Below are 22,840 nucleotides of genomic sequence, written 5' to 3'. Positions count from 1 at the left end.
GGTATTACGGTGCAGAGTCAATGTGGAGGCTATATACAGGGTATTACGGTGCAGAGTCAATGTGGAGGCTATATACAGGGGGTACTGGTACAGAGTCAGTGTGGAGGCTATATACAGGGTATTACGGTACAGAGTCAATGTGGAGGCTATATACAGGGGGTACTGGTACAGAGTCAGTGTGGAGGCTATATACAGGGTATTACGGTACAGAGTCAATGTGGAGGCTATATACAGTGTATTACGATACAGAGTTAGTGTGGAGGCTATATACAGGGTATTACGGTACAGAGTCAATGTGGGGGCTATATACAGGGGGTACTGGTACAGAGTCAATGTGGAGGCTATATACAGGCTGTTACGGTACAGAGTCAACGTGGAGGCTATATACAGGGGGTACCGGTACTGAGTCAATGTGGAGGCTATATACAGGGTGTACTGGTACAGAGTCAATGTGGAGGCTATATACAGGGTATTACGGTACAGAGTCAATGTGGGGGCTATATACAGGGTGTTACGGTACAGAGTCAATGTGGAGGCTATATACAGGGTGTTACGGTACAGAGTCAATGTGGAGGCTATATACAGGGTATTACGGTACAGAGTCAATGTGGAGGCTATATACAGGGTATTACGGTACAGAGTCAATGTGGAGGCTATATACAGGGTATTACGGTGCAGAGTCAATGTGGAGGCTATATACAGGGTATTACGGTACAGTCAATGTGGAGGCTATATACAGGGTATTACTGTGCAGAGTCAATGTGGAGGCTATAACAGGGTATTACGGTGCAGAGTCAATGTGGAGGCTATATACAGGGGGTACTGGTACAGAGTCAGTGTGGAGGCTATATACAGGGTATTACAGTACAGAATCAATGTGGAGGCTATATACAGGGGGTACCGGTACAGAGTCAGTGTGGAGGCTATATACAGGGTATTACGGTACAGAGTCAATGTGGAGGCTATATACAGGGTGTTACGGTACAGAGTCAATGTGGAGGCTATATACAGGGTGTTACGGTACAGAGTCAATGTGGAGGCTATATACAGGGTATTACGGTACAGAGTCAATGTGGGGGCTATATACAGGGTATTACGGTACAGAGTCAATGTGGAGGCTATATACAGGGTATTACGGTACAGAGTCAATGTGGAGGCTATATACAGGGGGTACCGGTACAGAGTCAATGTGGAGGCTATATACAGGGTATTACGGTACAGAGTCAATGTGGAGGCTATATACAGGGTATTACGGTGCAGAGTCAATGTGGAGGCTATATACAGGGTATTACGGTGCAGAGTCAATGTGGAGGCTATATACAGGGGTACTGGTACAGAGTCAGTGTGGAGGCTATATACAGGGTGTTACGGTACAGAGTCAATGTGGAGGCTATATACAGGGTATACTGGTACAGAGTCAGTGTGGAGGCTATATACAGGGTATTACGGTACAGAGTCAATGTGGAGGCTATATACAGTGTATTACGATACAGAGTCAATGTGGGGGCTATATACAGGGTATTACGGTACAGAGTCAATGTGGGGGCTATATACAGGGGGTACTGGTACAGAGTCAATGTGGAGGCTATATACAGGGTGTTACGGTACAGAGTCAACGTGGAGGCTATATACAGGGGGTACCGGTACTGAGTCAATGTGGAGGCTATATACAGGGTGTACTGGTACAGAGTCAATGTGGAGGCTATATACAGGGTATTACGGTACAGAGTCAATGTGGGGGCTATATACAGGGTATTACGGTACAGAGTCAATGTGGGGGCTATATACAGGGGGTACTGGTACAGAGTCAATGTGGAGGCTATATACAGGGTGTTACGGTACAGAGTCAACGTGGAGGCTATATACAGGGTATTACTGGTACAGAGTCAATATGGAGGCTATATACAGGGGGTACTGGTACAGAGTCAGTGTGGAGGCTATATACAGGGTGTTACGGTACAGAGTCAATGTGGAGGCTATATACAGGGGTACTGGTACAGAGTCAGTGTGGAGGCTATATACAGGGTGTTACGGTATAGAGTCAATGTGGAGGCTATATACAGGGGATACCGGTACAGAGTCAATGTGTCAAAGTGTGGAGCACCGGTGTCGAGGTAATTATGAACTTGCAGGTACGGTTATTAAAGTTACTATGCCTAGACAATAACAGATAATAACAGAGAGTAGTAGCAGCGTAGAAAGGGGGGAATGTAAATAGTCTGGGTAGCCATTTGATTAGCTGTTCAGGAGTTTTATGGCTTGGGGGGGGGTGGAAGCTGTTTAGAAGCCTCTTGGACCTAGACTTGGCACTCCGGTACCGCGTGCCGTGCAGTAGCAGAGAGAACAGTCTATGACTAGGGTGGCTGGAGTCTTTGTCTGGCACCACCTGGTATAGAGATCCTGGATGGCAGGAAGCTTGGCTCCGGTGATGTACTGGGCCGAACGCACTACCCTCTGTAGTGCCTTGCGGTCGGCGACTGAGCAGTTGCCATATCAGGCAGTGATGCAACCTGTCAGGATGCTTTCGATGGTGCAGCTATAGAACCTTTTGAGGATCTGAGGACCCTGAGGACAAATCTTTTCAGTCCCCTGAGGGGTAATAGGTTTTGTCGTGCCCTCTTCACGACTGTCTTGATGTGTTTGGACCATGTTAGTTTGTTGGTGATGTGTACGCCAAGAAACTTGAAGCTCTCAATCTGCTCCACTGCAGCCCCATCAATGAGAATGGGGACATGCTTGGTCCACCTTTTCCTGTAGTCCACAATCATCTCCATTGTCTTGATCATGTTGAGGGAGAGGTTGTTGTCCTTGCACCACACGGTCAGGTCTCTGACCTCCTCCCATAGGCTGTCTCATTGTTGTCGGTGACACTGTTGTGTCATCGGCAAACTTTTTTATTTATTTGTATTTATTTATTTCACCTTTATTTAACCAGCTAGGCAAGTTGAGAACAAGTTCTCATTTACAATTGCGACCTGGCCAAGATAAAGCAAAGCAGTTTGACACATACAACGACACAGAGTTACTACACATGGAGTAAAACCAACATACAGTCAATAATACAGTAGAAACAAGTCTATATACGATGTGAGCAAATGAGGTGAAATAAGGGAGGTAAATGCAAAAAAAGGCCATGGTGGCAAAGTAAATACAATATAGCAATTAGAAACACTGGAATGGTAGATTTGCAGTGGAAGAATGTGCAAAATAGAGATAGAAATAATGGGGTGCAAAGGAGCAAAATAAAAATAAATAAAAAATACAGTTGGGAAAGAGGTAGTTGTTTGGGCTAAAGGTGGGCTATGTACAGGTGCAGTAATCTGTGAGCTGCTCTGACAACTGGTGCTTAAAGCTAGTAAGGGAGATAAGTGTTTCCAGTTTCAGAGTTTTTTGTAGTTTGTTCCAGTCATTGGCAGCAGAGAACTGGAAGGAGAGGCAGCCAAAGAAATAATTGGTTTTGGGGGTGACCAGAGAGATATACCTGCTGGAGCGCGTGCTACAGGTGGGTGATGCTATGGTGACCAGCGAGCTGAGATAATGGGGGGACTTTACCGAGCAGGGTCTTGTAGATGACATGGAGCCAGTGGGTTTGGCGACGAGTATGAAGCGAGGGCCAGCCAACGAGAGCGTACAGGTCGCAATGGTGGGTAGTATATATATATGCCATTTAGGGCTTTGGTCATGACAAATGGGTGGTCGGATGGCACTGTCTACCAACTGAGCTAGACTTTGTGACAAAACGGATCCAATTTGTTGAGTAGAGTATTGGAGTCTATTTTGTAAATGACATCGCCGAAGTCGAGGATTGGTAGGATGGTCAGTTTTACAAGGGTATGTTTGGCAGCATGAGTGAAGGATGCTTTGTTGAAAAAGGAAGCCAATTCTAGATTTAACTTTGGATTGGAGATGTTTGATGTGGGTCTGGAAGGAGCGTTTACAGTCTAACCAGACACCTAGGTATTCGTAGTTGTCCACGTATTCTTAGTCAGAGCCGTCCAGAGTAGTGATGTTGGACAGGTGGGCAGGTGCAGGCAGCGATCGGTTGAAGAGCATGCATTTAGTTTTACTTGTATTTAAGAGCAATTGGAGGACACAGAAGGAGAGTTGTATGGCATTGAAGCTTGCCTGGAGTGTTAACACAGTGTCCAAAGAAGGGCCAGAAGTATACAGAATGGTGTCGTCTGCATAGAGGTGGATCAGAGAATCACCAGCAGCAAGAGCGACCTCATTGATGTATACAGAGAAGAGAGTCGGGCCAAGAATTGAACCCTGTGGCACCCCCATAGAGACTGCCAGAGGCCCGGACAGCAGACCCTCCGATTTGACGCACTAAACTCTATCAGATAAGTAGTTGGTGAACCAGGCGAGGCAATCATTTGAGAAACCAAGGCTGTCGAGTCTGCCGATGAGGATGTGGTGATTGACAGAGTCGAAAGCCTTGGCCAGATCAATGAATACGGCTGCACAGTAATGTTTCTTATCGATGGCGGTTAAGATATCGTTTAGGACCTTGAGCGTGGCTGAGGTGCACCCATGACCAGCTCTGAAACCAGATTGCATAGCAGAGATTCAAAATGGTCGGTAATCTGTTTGTTGACTTGGCTTTCGAAGACCTTAGAAAAGCAGGGTAGGATAGATATAGGTCTGTAGCAGTTTGGGTCAAGAGTGTTCCCCCCCTTTGAAGAGGGGGATGACCACAGCTGCTTTCCAATCTTTGGGAATCTCAGACACGAAAGAGAGGTTGAACAGGCTTGTAATAGGGGTGGCAACAATTTCGGCAGATCATTTTAGAAAGAAAGGGTCCAGATTTTCTAGCCCGGCTGATTTGTAGTGGTCCAGATTTTGCAGCTCTTTCAGAACATCAGCTGACTGGATTTGGGAGAAGGAGAAATGGGGAGGCTTAGGCGAGTTGCTGTGGGGAGTGCAGTGTTGTTGACTGGGGTAGGGGTAGCCAGGTGGAAAGCATGGCCAGCCGTAGAAAAATGCGTATTGAAATTCTCAATTATAGTGGATTTATCAGTGATGACAGTGTTTCCTATCTTCAGTGCAGTGGGCAGCTGGGAGGAGGTGTTCTTATTCTCCATGAACTTTACAGTGTCCCAGAACTTTTTTGAGTTAGTGTTGAGGAAGCAAATTTCTGCTTGAAAAAGCTAGCCTTGGCTTTTCTAACTGCCTGTGTATAATGGTTTCTAGCTTCCCTGAAAAGCTGCATATCACGGGGGCTGTTCGATGCTATTGCAGAATGCCACAGGATGGTTTTGTGTTTGTTAAGGGCAGTCAGGTCTGGGGAGAACCAAGGGCTATCTCTGTTCCTGGTTCTACATTTCTTGAATGGGGCATGCTTATTTAAGATGATTAGGAAGGCATTTTTTAAAATAACCAGGCATCCTCTACTGACGGGATGAGATCAATATCCTTCCAGGATACCCCGGCCAGGTCGATTAGAAAGGCCTGATCGCTGAAGTGTTTCAGGGAGCGTTTTACAGTGATGAGTGGAGGTCGTTTGACCGCTGACCCATTACGGATGCAGACACTGAGGCAGTGATCGATGAGATCTTGGTTGAAGACAGCAGAGGTGTATTTAGAGGGCAAGTTGGTTAGGATGATATCTATGAGGGTGCCCGTGTTTACGGCTTTGGGGAGGTATCTGGTAGGTTCATTGATAATTTGTGTGAGATTGAGGGCATCAAGCTTAGATTGTAGGATGGCTGGGGTGTTAAGCATGTTCCAGTTTAGGTCTCCTAGCAGCACGAGCTCTGAAGATAGATGGGGGGCAATCAGTTCACATATGGTGTCCAGAGCACAGTTGGGGGCAGAGGGTGGTCTATAGCAGGCGGCAACGGTGAGAGACTTGTTTTTAGAGAGGTGGATTTTTAAAAGTAGAAGTTCAAATTGTTTGGGTACAGACCTGGATAGTAGGACAGAACTCTACAGGCTATATTTGCAGTAGATTGCAACACCGCCCCCTTTGGCAGTTCTATCTTGTCTGAAAATGTTGTAGTTTAGGATGAAAATGTCTGAATTTTTGGTGGTCTTCCTAAGCCAGGATTCAGACACAGCTAGAACATCCAGGTTGGCAGATTGTGCTAAAGCAGTGAATAAAACAAACTTAGGGAGGAGGCTTCTAATGTTAACATGCATGAAACCAAGGCCATTACGGATACAGAAGTCATCAAAAGAGAGCGCCTGGGGGATGGGATTGGAGCTAGGCACTGCAGGGCCTGGATTCACCTCTACATCGCCAGAGGAAAAGAGGAGGAGTAGGATAAGGGTACGGCTAAAAGAAATTAGAATTGGTCGTCTAGAACGTCTGGAACAGAGAGTAAAAGGAGGTTTCTGGGGGCGATAAAATAGCTTCAAGGTATCATGTACAGACAAATGTATGGTAGGATGTGAATACAGTGGAGGTAAACCTAGGTATTGAGTGATGATGAGAGATATTGTCTCTAGAAACATCATTGCCACCAGGAGATGTCACAAGCTAGCATAGGATGGAGGTCTGTTTTTAGCCACCTCGTGCGTTTCCGTCGTGCCTTTTGCACACAATGTATATAGACTCTTTCTTTTTTTATACTGTGTTATTGACTTGTTAATTGTTTACTCCATGTGTAACTCTGTGTTGTCTGTTCACACTGCTATGCTTTATCTTGGCCAGGTCGCAGTTGCAAATGAGAACTTGTTCTAGATTCTAACTAGCTTACCTGGTTAAATAAAGGTGAAATAAATACAATTTAAAAAATGATTAGTTGGGTTCCGTGTGGTAGAGGGGATCAATCCAATTCGCAAAAAAAAAAATGGATATAGTTATAGAGGCCCAAGAAAAAAGAAAAAAATTGTCCGATAGGTCTATTCAGATAGCAGCCGATAAGACAGCTAACGATTAGCGGACCGCAGATGGGCGTTCAGGTAACGTCGCGTCGGAGGAGCCAGATAACTCCCTCGGGCAGATAACGTCGGTAGTCCTGTTGTGAAGGCCCGGTGGGGCTCCGCGTTGGCAGTAAAACGGGTCCGGATAGGTGATTGTAGCCCAGGAGTGACTGATGGAACTCTTCAGCTGGCTAGCTCCGAAATAATTGATGTTTGCTCCGGAATCGACGCAAGCCGATAGTCACACAGATAGCAGCTAGCTAGCTGCGAAATCCAGGTATAAATGTCCAGAGCTTGCGGTTGAAATCCGGGGACATGGAGAGAAAAATAGGTCCGGTATGTTCCGGGCCGAGCCGCGCCGTACAAAACTGGCGATAGATTTATATAGCTGATGACCACAAACCGTGGTTAGCTGTATACTAACGATTAGCCAGTAAAGAAGCTAACTAGCTTCTGGTTGGCTTCAGGCTAGCTTCTGGTTAGCTTCAGGCTAGCTTCTGGTTAGCTTCCTGGCTAGCTTCTGGTTAGTTTCTGGTTAGCTTCTATGGAGGATTACAGATTTTTTTAAATTTAAAATATTTAACCAGGCAAGTCAGTTAAGAACAAATTCTTATTTTCAATGACGGCCTAGGAACAGTGGGTTAACTGCCTGTTCAGGGGCAGAACGACAGATACGTACCTTGTCGGCTCGGGGGTTTGAACTTGCAACCTTCCGGTTACTAGTCCAACGCTCTAACCACTAGGCTACCCTGCCGCCCCAGGTGAGGTAAATAATACTTTATTATTTTTTAAATATATAAATTGGTGAGGCGGGTTGCAGGAGAGTGTTTCGAAGATGAGTTTATGGAAAATAAAATAAAAATATATAATATATAAAAATATATAAAAATATATAAAAAGGTATGCGAAGATAGTTGTAAATATATATATATATATATATATATATATACGGGACACGCCAAGACGAGGACAAAAGACGTCTGACTGCTATGCCATCTTGGTTAAGAGTAACTTAATGATGGTGTTGGAGTTGTGCGTGGCCATGCAGTCATGAGTGAACAGGGAGTACAGGAGTGGACTGAGCACATACCCCTGAGGGGCCCCCGTGTTGAGGATCAGCGTGGTGGATGTGTTGTTACCTACCCTTACCAACTGGGGATGGCCCGTCAGGAAGTCTAGAATCCAGTTGCAGAGGGAGGTGTTTAGTCCCAGGGTCCTTAGCTTAGTGATGAACTTTGAGGGCACTGTGGTGTTGAACGCTGAGCTGTTGTAAATTAATAGCATTCTCACATAGGTGTTCCTTTTGTCCAGGTTCGAAAGAGTAGTGTGGGGTGCAATAGAGATAGCATAAGGTTGAAAATGTCAGTGAAGACACTTGCCAGTTGGTCAGCTCATGCTCTGAGCACACGTCCTGGAAATCAGTCCGTGTGAATGTTGACCTGTTAAAAGGTCTTTCTCACATTGGCTGCGGAGAGAGTGATCACACAGTCATACTGACCAGCTGATGCTCTCATGCAGGTTTCAGTGTTACTTGCCTCGAACCGAGCATAGAAGTTATTTAGCTCGTCTGGTAGGCTCGTGTCACTGAGCAGCTATCGGTTGTGCTTCCCTTTGTAGTCTGTAATAGTTTGCAAGCCCTGCCACATCTGACGAGCATCGGAGCCGGTGTAGTACAATTCGATCTTAGTCCTGTATTGACACTTTGCCTGTTTCATGGTTCGTCGGAGGGCATAGCAGGATTTCTTATAAGGTTCCGGGTTAGAGTCCCGCTCCTTGAAAGCAGCAGCTCTACCCTTTAGCTCGGTGCGAATGTTGCCTGTAATCCATGACTTCTGGTTGGGGTATGTACGTACAGTCACAGTGGGGACAATGTCATCGATGCACTTATTGATAAAACCAGTGACTGATGTGGTGTACTCCTCAATTGGAAGAATCCCGGAACATGTTCCAGTCTGTGCAAAACAGTCCTGTAGTTTATCATCTGCTTCATCTTTGTTATAGACAGAGTCACTGGGGCTTCCTGTGTTCTTTTGCATACCTTAATCTTTTCTTTTATTTGGCCAATCTGAGAAATGGCCTTTTCTTTGCAACTCTGCCTAGAAGGCCAGCATCCCCTAGTCGCCTCTTCGATGTTGACGTAGAGACTGGTGTTTTGCAGGTACTATTTAATGAAGCTGCCAGTTGCGGACTTGTGAGGCTTCTGTTTCTCAAACTAGATACTCTAATGTACTTGTCCTCTTCCTCAGTTAAAAAAGTTTGAAATATCCAATAAATGTCGTTCCATTTCATGATTGTGTCCCACTTGTTGTTGATTCTTCACAAAAAAATACAGTTTTATATCTTTATGTTTGAAGCCTGAAATGTGGCAAAAGGTCGCAAAGTTCAAGGGGGCCGAATACTTTCGCAAGGCACTGTATTAATACACTACCGGTCAATAGTTACAACATCTACTTATTCAAGAGATTTTCTTTATTTTTAAAGTTTTTACATTCTACATTGTAGAATAATAGTAAAGACATCAAAACTATGAAATAACACATATGGGATCTCGTAAGTGACCAAAAAAGTGTTAAACAAATCAAAATATATTTTATATTCTTCAAAGTAGCCACCCTTTGTCTCTCAACCAGCTTCATGAGGTGGTCACCTGGAATGCAGTCAATCATTACTTTAAGACATGAAGGTCAGTCAATCTGGAAAATTTCAAGAACATTGAAACTTTAAGTGCATGATTCCATGTGTTATTTCATAGTGTTGATGTCTTCACTATTATTCTACAATGTAGAAAATAGTAAAAATAAAGAAAAACCCTGGATTGAGTAGGTGTGTCCAAATTCTTGACTGGTACTGTATGTGTCCCTCAGTGTTTGTCATTGGTGTTACCATCTTGAAAATCACTTATTACAAAGATAATAATATTAATGCAAAATTAGCTACAAATTAGAAAGAGGATTGCAGTGTCACCTGGTGAACTTAATTTAAATGGAAGAAAATTACATTAAGCAAAATTATTAATCACATCACTATTACATATTTTTTTTGGTGTTATTGACCTTAAATTTGAGCATCTTTGGCCTCCATGTCTGAAACCCCTCATTTACAGTGCATTGGGAACGTAATTCCTTTCCCTTTTCCACATTATGTTACAGCCTTATTCTAAAATGGATTAAATGTTTTTTTCCTCATCAATCTACAAACAATACCCTGTGATGACAAAGCACAAACATTTTTTTTTGCCATTTTTGCAAAAAGTGAGATGACATTTTTTTATATATATATATATAAATTATATAAATTTGCCAAAATTTCTAAAAACAAGTTTTTGCTGTTTCAATATGGGGTATTGTGTAGGAGGGGGTATTGACGAGGAAAAAAACAAATTAATCCATTTTATAATAAGTCTGTAACGTAACAAAATGTGGAAAAAGTCAAGTGGTCTAAATACTTTCTGAATGCAGTGTACTTTCTACTCCTGCTGGTGCCACAATGTTACCCTAATGGAGCTACCAACCCTAACATCTCTCCTCAGCCTGCTCCTCAGTCTGCTGTCAGCCTGCTCCTCAGTCTGCTGTCAGCCTGCCCCTCAGTCTGCTGTCAGCCTGCTCCTCAGTCTGCTCCTCAGTCTGCTGTCAGCCTGCTCCTCAGTCTGCTGTCAGCCTGATCCTCAGTCTGCTGTCAGCCTGATCCTCAGTCTGCTCCTCAGCCTGCCCCTTCAGTCTGCTGTCAGCCTGCTCCTCAGTCTGCTGTCAGCCTGCTCCTCAGTCTGCTGTCAGCCTGCTCCTCAGTCTGCTCCTCAGCCTGCCCCTCAGTCTGCTGTCAGTCTGCTGTCAGCCTGCTCCTCAGTCTGCTGTCAGCTTGCTTCTCAGTCTGCTGTCAGTCTGCTGTCAGCCTGCTCCTCAGTCTGCTGTCAGCCTGCTCCTCAGTCTGCTGTCAGCCTGCTCCTCAGTCTGCTGTCAGCTTGCTCCTCAGTCTGCTGTCAGCCTGCTCCTCAGTCTGCTGTCAGCCTGCTCCTCAGTCTGCTGTCAGCTTGCTCCTCAGTCTGCTGTCAGCTTGCTCCTCAGTCTGCTGTCAGCCTGCCCCTCAGTCTGCTGTCAGCCTGCTCCTCAGTCTGCTCCTCAGCCTGCTCCTCAGTCTGCTGTCAGCCTGCTCCTCAGTCTGCTGTCAGCCTGCTCCTCAGTCTGCTGTCAGCCTGCTCCTCAGTCTGCTGTCAGCCTGCTCCTCAGTCTGCTGTCAGCCTGCTCCTCAGTCTGCTGTCAGCCTGCCCCTCAGTCTGCTGTCAGCCTGCCCCTCAGTCTGCTCCTCAGCCTGCCCCTCAGTTTGCTGTCAGCCTGCCCCTCAGTCTGCTGTCAGCCTGCTCCTCAGTCTGCTGTCAGCCTGCCCCTCAGTCTGCTGTCAGCCTGCCCCTCAGTCTGCTGTCAGCCTGCTCCTCAGTCTGCTGTCAGCCTGCCCCTCAGTCTGCTGTCAGCCTGCCCCTCAGTCTGCTGTCAGCCTGCCCCTCAGTCTGCTGTCAGCCTGCTCCTCAGTCTGCTGTCAGCCTGCCCCTCAGTCTGCTGTCAGCCTGCCCCTCAGTCTGCTGTCAGCTTGCTCCTCAGTCTGCTGTCAGTCTGCTCCTCAGCCTGCAGCTCAACCTGCAGCTCAGTCTGCTCCCCAGCCTGCTCATCAGCCTGCTCATCAGCCTGCTCATCAGCCTGCTCATCATCCTGCTCATCAGTCTGCTCATCAGCCTGCTCATCATCCTGCTCATCAGTCTGCTCATCAGTCTGCTCATCAGCCTGCTCCTCAGTCTGCTCATCAGCCTGCTCATCATCCAGCACCCTGTTACATTGCTGCTTGTAGCTATATTTCAACTTGTCTTAGCTCCACTGTTCAACCAGTAGTTGAAGCTCTATAATAATCTCTTTAAAGTATTATGAAACCAATAATTATATTAAACCTCAAAATGTCAAACTGACAATTTATCTCCATGCTGTTTGAATCAAATAAATACCACCAATTAAAACATTTGCATTAGGCTATCAAAACAATTTAAATTAAATGGTTGATATAGCTATAGGCTTAATGAGAGTGAGAGTGACAATCAACACAAGAGTGACAATAGGGATAATCCTATTAGAAGTCTTCAGGTACAGAGGGGTATTAGTTATAATTCTGATCCACTGTGAAGACCTCTATCTGTCTCCCAATGTGTCCTATGTGAACCTGCCGTGAACCGTACCCTACAGCTCTACGGTGAACCTCTCCACTGTTTGCGCCAATGCACCCCAGCTGTGAAGAAATTACACCTCCTCATCTGGTACCAGGTAGGACTGAGTGTACATCTAGATAACTTCAAAAAGGTCTGCGTGTACATCTAGATAACTTCAGGTAGGACTGAGTGTACATCTAGATAACTTCCTTTTTCGGACCTAGAAAGTTGTCAATTTTATGTTAACATTTTGATAATAGATTGGAAATATTATGCATGATAGCAACATTTGTGATTTTAGAAAATGATACAGAATACTGTATATATTATGTGAAGACATTGTTTTACTGTATATTAATGTGTTGTCAACATTTATAAATCAAATCAAATGTTATTGGTCATATTCACATGGTTAGCAGATGTTAATGCAAGTATAGCGAAATGCTTGTGCTTCTAGTTCCGACAATGCAGTAATAACCAACGAGTAATCTAACCTAACAATTCCACAACTACTACCTCATACACACAAGTGTAAAGGGATAAAGAGTATGTACATAAAGATATATGAATGAGTGATGGTACAGAGCGGCATAGGCAAGATGCAGTAGATGGTATTGAGTACAGTATATACATATGAGATGAGTATGTAAACAAAGTGGCATAGTTTAAAGTGGCTAGTGATACATGTATTACATAAAGATGCAGTAGATGGTATCGAGTACAGTATATACATATGAGATGAGTAATGTAGGGTATGTAAACATTATATTAAGTAGCATTGTTTAAAGTGGCTAGTGATACAGTATATTTTACATACATTTCCATCAATTCCCATTATTAAAGTGGCTGGAGTTGAGTCAGTGTGTTGGCAGCAGCCATTCAATGTTAGTGGTGGCTGTTTAACAGTCTGATGGCCTTGAGATAGAAGCTGTTTTTCAGTCTCTCGGTCCCAGCTTTGATGCACCTGTACTGACCTCGCCTTCTGGATGATAGCGGGGTGAACAGGCAGTGGCTCGGGTGGTTGTTGTCCTTGATGATCTTTATAGCCTTCCTGTGACATCGGGTGAGTGCTTTTGGTGACAAGACAAATTTCTTCAACCTCCTGAGGTTGAAGAGGCGCTGCTGCTGCGCCTTCTTCATGACACTGTCTGTGTGGGTGGACCAATTCAGTTTGTCCGTGATGTGTACGCCGAGGAACATAAAACTTACTACCCTCTCCACTACTGTTCCATCGATGTGGATAGGAGGGTGTTCCCTCTGCTGTTTCCTGAAGTCCACAATCATCTCCTTTGTTTTGTTGACGTTGAGTGTGAGGTTATTTTCCTGACACCACACTCCGAGGGCCCTCACCTCCTCCCTGTAGACTGTCTCGTCGTTGTTGGTAATCAAACCTACCACTGTAGTGTTGTCTGCAAACTTGATGATTGAGTTGGAGGCGTGCATGGGCACGCAGTCATGGGTGAACAGGGAGTAGAGGATGGGCTGAGAACGCACCCTTGTGGGGCCTCAGTGTTGAGGATCAGTGAAGTGGAGATGTTGTTTCCTCCCTTCACCACCTGGAGTCGGCCCGTCAGGAAGTCCAGGACACAATTCCAGAGGGCGGGGTTTGAGCCCCTTGGTCTCAAGCATAATGATGATCTTGGAGGGCACTATGGTGTTGAATGCTGAGCTATAGTCATGTGAACACCATTCTTACATAGGTATTCCTCTTGTCCAGATGGGATAGGGCAGTGTGATGGCGATTGAATCGTCTGTGGACCTATTGGGGCGGTAAGCAAATTGGAGTGGGTCTAGGGTGTCAGGTAAGGTACAGGTGATATGATCCTTGACTAGTCTCTCAAAGCACTTCACGATGACAGAAGTGAGTGCAACGGAGCGATAGACATTTAGTTCAGTTACCTTTGCATTCTTGGGTTCAGGAACAATGGTGGACATCTTGAAGCACGTGGACACGGCCGGGGATGCCGTCTGGGCCGGCAGCCTTGCGAGGGTTAACACGTTTAAATGTCTTTCTCAGGTCGGCCACGGAGAAGGAGAGCCCACACAGTCCTTAGTAGTGATCTTTACTTTTCACTCTCTTTCTATTGCTCACTATACAACAGGGGGCAATGACTCATAGTAACATGTACATGTATCCCCAGACACTCATGTCTCAATGTGATAATAATTATCCTGACATTAAAGAGACAGAGGATTTATTATTCAAAAGACTGTTCATCTGTTGTCACCTGTTGCTTAACCTGTCTTGTCTGGGCCCATATTCATAAACAGGTCTCAGAGTAGTAGGAGGGCTGATCTGGGGTCAGTTCAGACATTTAGACCATAAACCAGTCTCAGAGTAGTAAGAGGGCTGATCTGGGGTCAGTTCAGACATTTAGACCATAAACAGGTCTCAGAGTAGTAAGAGGGCTGATCTGGGGTCAGTTCAGACATTTAGACCATAAACCAGTCTCAGTGTAGTAGGAGGGCTGATCTGGGGTCAGTTCAGACATTTAGACCATAAACAGGTCTCAGAGTAGTAAGAGGGCTGATCTGGGGTCAGTTCAGACATTTAGACCATAAACCAGTCTCAGTGTAGTAGGAGGGCTGATCTGGGGTCAGTTCAGACATTTACATTTACATTTAAGTCATTTAGCAGACGCTCTTATCCAGAGCGACTTACAAATTGGTGCATACACCTTATGACAACCAGTGGAACAGCCACTTGCATCTAAATCTTGTTGGGGGGGAGAAGGGGGTGAGAAGGATTACTTACCCTTACTTACCCTATCCTAGGTATTCCTTGAAGAGGTGGGGTTTCAGGTGTCTCCGGAAGGTGGTGATTGACTCCGCTGTCCTGGCGTCGTGGGGAGTTTGTTCCACCATTGGGGGCCAGAGCAGCGAACAGTTTTGACTGGGCTGAGCGGGAACTGTACTTCCTCAGTGGTAGGGAGGCGAGCAGGCCAGAGGTGGATGAACGCAGTGCCCTTGTTTGGGTGTAGGGCCTGATCAGAGCCTGGAGGTACTGAGGTGCCGTTCCCCTCACAGCTCCGTGGCGAGCACCATGGTCTTGTAGCGGATGCGAGCTTCAACTGGAAGCCAGTGGAGAGAGCGGAGGAGCGGGGTGACGTCACTTGGGAAGGTTGAACACCAGACGGGCTGCGGCGTTCTGGATGAGTTGTAGGGGTTTAATGGCACAGGCAGGGAGCCCAGCCAACAGCGAGTTGCAGTAATCAAGACGGGAGATGACAAGTGCCTGGATTAGGACCTGCGCCGCTTCCTGTGTGAGGCAGGGTCGTACTCTGCGGATGTTGTAGAGCATGAACCTACAGGAACGGGACACCGCCTTGATGTTAGTTGAGAACGTCAGGGTGTTGTCCAGGATCACCATAGACCATAAACCAGTCTCAGTGTAGTAGGAGGGCTGATCTGGGGTCAGTTCAGACATTTAGACCATAAACCAGTCTCAGTGTAGTAGGAGGGCTGATCTGGGGTCAGTTCAGACATTTAGACCATAAACAGGTCTCAGAGTAGTAAGAGGGCTGATCTGGGGTCAGTTCAGACATTTAGACCATAAACTAGTCTCAGTGTAGTAGGAGGGCTGATCTGGGGTCAGTTCAGACATTTAGACCATAAGAAATAAGAAATAATTAAATGGACGCTTTATGCATACGGAACCTGATTCATTCAAACTTGGTGTTTCCTTCCCTTTACAACAGGTTGGGGAGGAGCTGGATTCTTCCCTGAATCACTCTGCCAGGGACCTGTGTTCTGAATCACTCTGCCAGGGACCTGTATTCTGAATCACTCTGCCAGGGACCTGTATGCTGAATCACTCTGCCAGGGACCTGTATTCTGAATCACTCTGCCAGGGACCTGTATTCTGAATCACTCTGCCAGGGACCTGTATTCTGAATCACTCTGCCAGGGACCTGTATTCTGAATCACTCTGCCAGGGACCTGTATTCTGAATCACTCTGCCAGGGACCTGTATTCTGAATCACTCTGCCAGGGACCTGTATTCTGAATCACTCTGCCAGGGACCTGTATTCTGAATCACTCTGCCAGGGACCTGTATTCTGAATCACTCTGCCAGGGACCTGTATTCTGAATCACTCTGCCAGGGACCTGTATTCTGAATCACTCTGCCAGGGACCTGTATTCTGAATCACTCTGCCAGGGACCTGTGTTCTGAACCTGTGTTCTAACCCTAAACCTGTATTCTGAATCCAATTCAATGGTGCAATTAACGACTTCTCAGGCTGAGGAGTGACTTTACAAATCCATACCTGTTAAAGTCCACAATCACCATCTCTTCATAAATGTATTGTACCCAAAGGAAGAGACTGCAGCTGAGCCGAGTCATATTCCTCCTGTCTGGTGTTCTACTGTGTTGTCTCTACCAGCTGTCTATCACCTCCAAGCTCTCCCCAGGACCCTGGCCCCATGCCCTGCCCCAAATAGGTGAGGGGTCTGGGGATGGAGAGGGACTGACGGGGGCCCTCCTGGAGGAAGTTGTATTGGAGACCTTAAGGGAGGGGGGACGCAGTGTTGACACACAAGAGGAGGAAATTATAGATTTGGTGACAACTGAAGTATCCGATTATTTCTCCGAGACGACTACAGATGATGTCACACCATCCACTACCACTGAGGTCTCATCATCATCATCATCAGTGACTACAATCCGGACTATCGTTCACTGTATATATGTAGACCTGGAGCCTCCCATTCAGATCCCCACCCTTCCCAACCCACCACCCACCCATCTAGTCCCCAACACCACCCAATCCTCCCCTGCCGACCCGGGGGACGCCCCTCATCAGAAAGGAGAGTACCCGACTGATATCTTCTCCGTGGAGGACCGGAGACGAGGCTGGGTGTCGCTCCACATCTTCGGGATGCTGTACATGTTCGTCTCACTCGCCATTGTGTGTGACGAATTTTTTGTCCCTGCGCTCGGAGTCATCACAGACCAGCTCGCCATCTCCGACGACGTGGCTGGGGCAACCTTCATGGCGGCAGGAGGCTCCGCTCCGGAGCTGTTCACCTCTCTGATTGGCGTGTTCATCTCTCATAGCAATGTGGGCATCGGGACGATCGTGGGGTCGGCGGTGTTCAACATCCTGTTCGTCATCGGCATGTGTGCCATCTTCTCCAAGGAGATGCTGCACCTCACCTGCTGGCCCCTGTTCAGGGACGTCTCCTTCTATATCATAGGTAATAATATACTATCACATGTAAAGGCAGATGCTGCACCTCAGCGCTTTTTACATCAGCAGTTGTCAAAGTGCATAACAGTAACTCGGCTCTGGCCTCAGAGAGCAAAGGTAGAAGAAGCGAGAGCACAGTGGCCAGGAGAAACTACCTAGAAGGAAGAAACCTACTCTACAGAGGAACCTGGCTCAGTGGGGCTATATTCCTCTGGCTGTACCAGGTGGAAATTAAGAGTACATGTGGCCATCAAGGCCAGATAGTTTCTGAGTCCAGGTTCCACTCATAAATAAATGATAGTGTGCTTGGAGCCAGCAGTCACTGGCATATAATATAAAGGCCAGCACTCACTGGCATATAATATAAAGGCCAGCACTCACTGGCATATAATATAAAGGCCAGCACTCACTGGCATATAATATAAAGGCCAGCACTCACTGGCATATAATATAAAGGCCAGCACTCACTGGCATATAATATAAAGGCCAGCACTCACTGGCATATAATATAAAGGCCAGCACTCACTGGCATATAATATAAAGGGCAGCACTCACTGGCATATAATATAAAGGCAGCACTCACTGGCATATAATATAAAGGGCAGCACTCACTGGCATATAATATAAAGGGCAGCACTCACTGGCATATAATATAAAGGCCAGCACTCACTGGCATATAATATAAAGGCCAGCACTCACTGGCATATAATATAAAGGCCAGCACTCACTGGCATATAATATAAAGGCCAGCACTCACTGGCATATAATATAAAGGCCAGCACTCACTGGCATATAATATAAAGGGCAGCACTCACTGGCATATAATATAAAGGCCAGCATTCACTGGCATATAATATAAAGGCCAGCACTCACTGGCATATAATATAAAGGCCAGCACTCACTGGCATATAATATAAAGGCCAGCACTCACTGGCATATACTATAAAGGCCAGCACTCACTGGCATATAATATAAAGGCCAGCACTCACTGGCATATAATATAAAGGGCAGCACTCACTGGCATATAATATAAAGGCCAGCACTCACTGGCATATAATATAAAGGCCAGCACTCACTGGCATATAATATAAAGGCCAGCACTCACTGGCATATAATATAAAGGCCAGCACTCACTGGCATATAATATAAAGGCCAGCACTCACTGGCATATAATATAAAGGCCAGCACTCACTGGCATATAATATAAAGGCCAGCACTCACTGGCATATAATATAAAGGCCAGCACTCACTGGCATATAATATAAAGGCCAGCACTCACTGGCATATAATATAAAGGGCAGCACTCACTGGCATATAATATAAAGGCCAGCACTCACTGGCATATAATATAAAGGCCAGCACTCACTGGCATATAATATAAAGGCCAGCACTCACTGGCATATAATATAAAGGCCAGCACTCACTGGCATATAATATAAAGGCCAGCACTCACTGGCATATAATATAAAGGCCAGCACTCACTGGCATATAATATAAAGGGCAGCACTCACTGGCATATAATATAAAGGGCAGCACTCACTGGCATATAATATAAAGGGCAGCACTCACTGGCATATAATATAAAGGCCAGCACTCACTGGCATATAATATAAAGGCCAGCACTCACTGGCATATAATATAAAGGGCAGCACTCACTGGCATATAATATAAAGGCCAGCACTCACTGGCATATAATATAAAGGCCAGCACTCACTGGCATATAATATAAAGGCCAGCACTCACTGGCATATAATATAAAGGCCAGCACTCACTGGCATATAATATAAAGGCCAGCACTCACTGGCATATAATATAAAGGCCAGCACTCACTGGCATATAATTGCAATTGAAGCTATTTGGGATGCAACTATTATTCACAACATGATCATTTACCTAACCTCTAACCTCTTGCTGTGTCCTCTAACCTCTTGCTGTGCCCTCTAACCTCTTGCTGTGCCCTCTAACCTCTTGCTGTGCCCTCTAACCTCTTGCTGTGCCCTCTAACCTCTTGCTGTGCCCTCTAACCTCTTGCTGTGCCCTCTAACCTCTTGCTGTGCCCTCTAATCTCTTGCTGTGCCCTCTAACCCCTTACTATTGATGAATGAACATCTATATTGTTTTCAGGCCTGATCATGTTGATAATCTTCTTCCTGGACAACACCATCATGTGGTATGAGAGTATAATGCTGGTGGCTGGCTACAGCTCCTATGTCTGCTTCATGAAGTACAACGTTCAGCTGGAGGCAGCATTCAAGAACCAGCTCAGGAAACATCAGCACATCATTAATATCATCACTGTGGCTGTTGAGGATGAACCTGATAAGGTACATTTTATTTGCATTTATTTATTTAACTAGGCAAGTCAGTTAATTAAGAACAAATTCTTAAGAGTATACAGGAGAACTTACAATACCGTTCAAAAGTTTGGGGTCACTTAGAAGCGTCCTTGTTTGTGGGTTTGATTATGGCTCAAAATGGCCAGAAACCAAGAACTTTCTTCTGAAACTCGTCAGTCTATTCTTGTTCTGAGAAATGAAAGCTCAACGTCAACAGTGAAGAGGCGACTCCGGGATGCTGGCTTTCTAGGCAGAGTTGCAAAGAAATTGCCATATTTCAGACTGGCCAATAAAAAGAAAAGATTAAGATGGGCAAAAGAACACAGACACTGGACCGAGGAACTCTGCCTAGAAGGCCAGCATCCGGGAGTCGCCTCTTCACTGTTGACGTTGAGACTGGACAGAGGAACTCTGCCTAGAAGACCAGCATCCGGGAGTCGCCTCTTCACTGATGACGTTGAGACTGGTGTTTTGCGAGTACTATTTAATGAAGCTGCCAGTTGAGGACTTGTGAAGCGTCTGTTTCTCAAACTAGACCCTCTAATTTTTAGTTATTTATTAATTTCACCTTTATTTAACCAGGTAGGCCAGTTGAGAAATAGTTCTCATTTACAACGGCGACATGTCCAAAATAAAGCAAAGCAGTGTGAACAGACAACAACACAGCGTTAGTTACACATGGTATAAACAAGCGTACAGTCAATAACACAATAGAAAAGTCTATATACAGTGTGTGCAAAGGGCGTGAGGAGGCAAGGCAATAAATAGGCCATAGTAGCGATGTAATTACAATTTAGCAGATTAACACTGGAGTGATAGATGAGCAGATGATGATGTGCAAGTAGAGATACTGGAAATACTGGTGTGCAAATGAGCAGAAAAGTAAATAAAACAATATGGGGATGAGGTAGGTAGATTGGGTGGGCTATTTACAGATGGGCTATCTACAGCTGCAGCGATCAGTAAGCTGCTCAAGATAGCTGATGCTCAAAGTTAGTGAGGGAGATATAAGTCTCCAACTTCAGCTATTTTTGCAATTTGTTCCAGTCATTGGCAGCAGAGAACTGGAAGGAAAGGCGGCGTGTTGGTGTTGGTGTAGGTGTTGGCTTTGGGGATGACCAGTGAGATATAACTGCTGGAGCGTGTGCTATGGGTGGGTGTTGTTATCGTGACCAGTGAGCTGAGATAAGGCGGAGCTTTACATTGCAGAGACTTATAGATGACCTGGAGCCAGTGGGTCTGGCGACGAACATGTAGCGATGACCAGCCAACGAGAGCATACAGGTCGCAGTGGTGGGTGGTATAAGGGCTTTGGTGAAAAAACGGATGGCACTGTGATAGACTGCATCCAGTTTGCTGAGTAGAGTGTTGGAGGATATTTTGTAAATTACATCGCCAAAGTCGAGGATCGGTAGGATAGTCAGTTTTACGAGGGTATGTTTGGCAGCATGAGTGAAGGCGGCTTTGTTGCAAAATAGGATGCCAATTCAATATTTAATTTTGGATTGGAGATGTTTAATATTTTAATTTTAATTTTTAATTTTACCTTTATTTAACCAGGCAAGTCAGTTAAGAACATATTCTTATTTTCAATGACGGCCTGGGAACAGTGGGTTAACTGCCTGTTCAGGGGCAGAACGACAGATTTGTACCTTGTCAGCTCGGGGGTTTGAACTCGCAACCTTCCAGTTACTAGTCCAACGCTCTAACCACTAGGCTACGCTGCCGCCCCGGAGGGAGGGAGAGTTTACAGTCTAGCCAGACACCTAGGTATTTGCAGTTGTCCACATATTCTGAGTCAGAACTGTCCAGAGTAGTGGTGCTAGTCGGGCGGGCGGGTGCGGACAGCGATCGGTTTAAGAGAATGAAATGTACTTTTCCTCTTGCTCAGTTGTGCACCGGGGCCTACCACTCCTCTTTCTATTCTGGTTAGGGCCAGTTTGCTCTGTTCTGTGAAGGGAGTAGTACACAGCATTGTACGAGATCTTCAGTTTTTTTTTGCAATTTCTCTCATGGATTTACCTTAATTTCTCAGATCAAGAATAGAAAGTTATTTGTTTCTGGCCATTTTGAGCCTGTAATCAAACCCGCAAATGCTGATGCTCCAGATTCTCAACTAGACTAAAGAAGTCCAGTTGTATTACTTCTTTAATCAGAGCAACAGTTTTCAGCTGTGCTATCATAATTGCAAAAGGGTTTTCTAATGATCAATTAGCCTTTTAAAATGATAAACTTGGATTAGCTAACACAACATGCCATTGGAACACAGGAGTGATGGTTGCTGATAATGGGCTTCTGTACACCCATGCAGATATTCCATTAAAAATCAGCAGTTTCCAGCTACAATAGTCATTTACAACATTAACAATGTCTACACTGTACACAGATCAATGTTATGTTATTTTAATGGACAAAGGAAATTTCTAAGTGACCGCAAACTTTTGAATGGTAGTATATATTTGAACTATTTTTGGTATAGTGTTCCTTTGTTACAGATACTGTCACGATGTTCGTAATAATGGTCGGACCAAGACTCAGCGCGATATGAGTTCCACATACTTTAATGTTAGTGAAACTTAACAAAACAAAACAATAAACAAACAAACCGTGACTACTGAGGTGCAATGTGCACTAACTCCAAACATAAACAATATCCCATAACCCACAGGTAGAAAACATCAAACCGTGACTACTGAGGTGCAATGTGCACTAACTCCAAACATAAACAATATCCCATAACCCACAGGTAGAAAACATCAAACTGTGACTACTGAGGTGCAATGTGCACTAACTCCAAACATAAACAATATCCCATAACCCACAGGTAGAAAACATCAAACTGTGACTACTGAGGTGCAATGTGCACTAACTCCAAACATAAACAATATCCCATAACCCACAGGTAGAAAACATCAAACCGTGACTACTGAGGTGCAATGTGCACTAACTCCAAACATAAACAATATCCCATAACCCACAGGTAGAAAACATCAAACTGTGACTACTGAGGTGCAATGTGCACTAACTCCAAACATAAACAATATCCCATAACCCACAGGTAGAAAACATCAAACTGTGACTACTGAGGTGCAATGTGCACTAACTCCAAACATAAACAATATCCCATAACCCACAGGTGTACAAAATGCTACTTAAGTATGATCCCCAATTAGAGACAACGATAGCCAGCTGCCTCTAATTGGAAATTATACAAAAAACCCAACATAGAGGCAGGTAGCCTGACGAGTGTAAATGTAAAT

The 22,840-nt window shown here is 45.2% G+C and overlaps 2 protein-coding genes across 3 annotated transcripts in view; one reads left to right on the top strand and one right to left on the bottom strand.

The window, feature by feature from the left end:
* c17h15orf39 (chromosome 17 C15orf39 homolog) overlaps positions 1 to 22,840 on the bottom strand; it is a 209,825-nt gene that overhangs the window by 124,505 nt on the left and 62,480 nt on the right. The gene's annotated exons all lie outside the window — the stretch shown is intronic.
* The window catches only part of slc24a1 (solute carrier family 24 member 1), a 63,793-nt gene continuing 53,073 nt past the window's right edge, over positions 12,121 to 22,840 (top strand). The window contains exons 1-3 of one of the 2 annotated variants that reach the window (XM_052466100.1): positions 12,121 to 12,231; positions 15,751 to 17,251; positions 19,369 to 19,568. In XM_052466100.1, the coding sequence (XP_052322060.1) occupies positions 16,354 to 17,251; positions 19,369 to 19,568 (1,098 nt within the window). In that variant the 5' untranslated portion in view covers positions 12,121 to 12,231; positions 15,751 to 16,353. Of the gene's footprint in view, positions 12,232 to 15,170; positions 17,252 to 19,368; positions 19,569 to 22,840 lie in introns of those variants that run through there. The other variant, XM_052466099.1, reaches the window with a different exon arrangement.

Source organism: Oncorhynchus keta, chromosome 17 (assembly GCF_023373465.1).
Source record: "Oncorhynchus keta strain PuntledgeMale-10-30-2019 chromosome 17, Oket_V2, whole genome shotgun sequence".
NCBI lineage: Eukaryota > Metazoa > Chordata > Actinopteri > Salmoniformes > Salmonidae > Oncorhynchus > Oncorhynchus keta.
The sequence above is the reverse complement of the archived record's forward strand: the minus strand, read 5'-3'. Positions and strand labels throughout refer to the sequence as shown.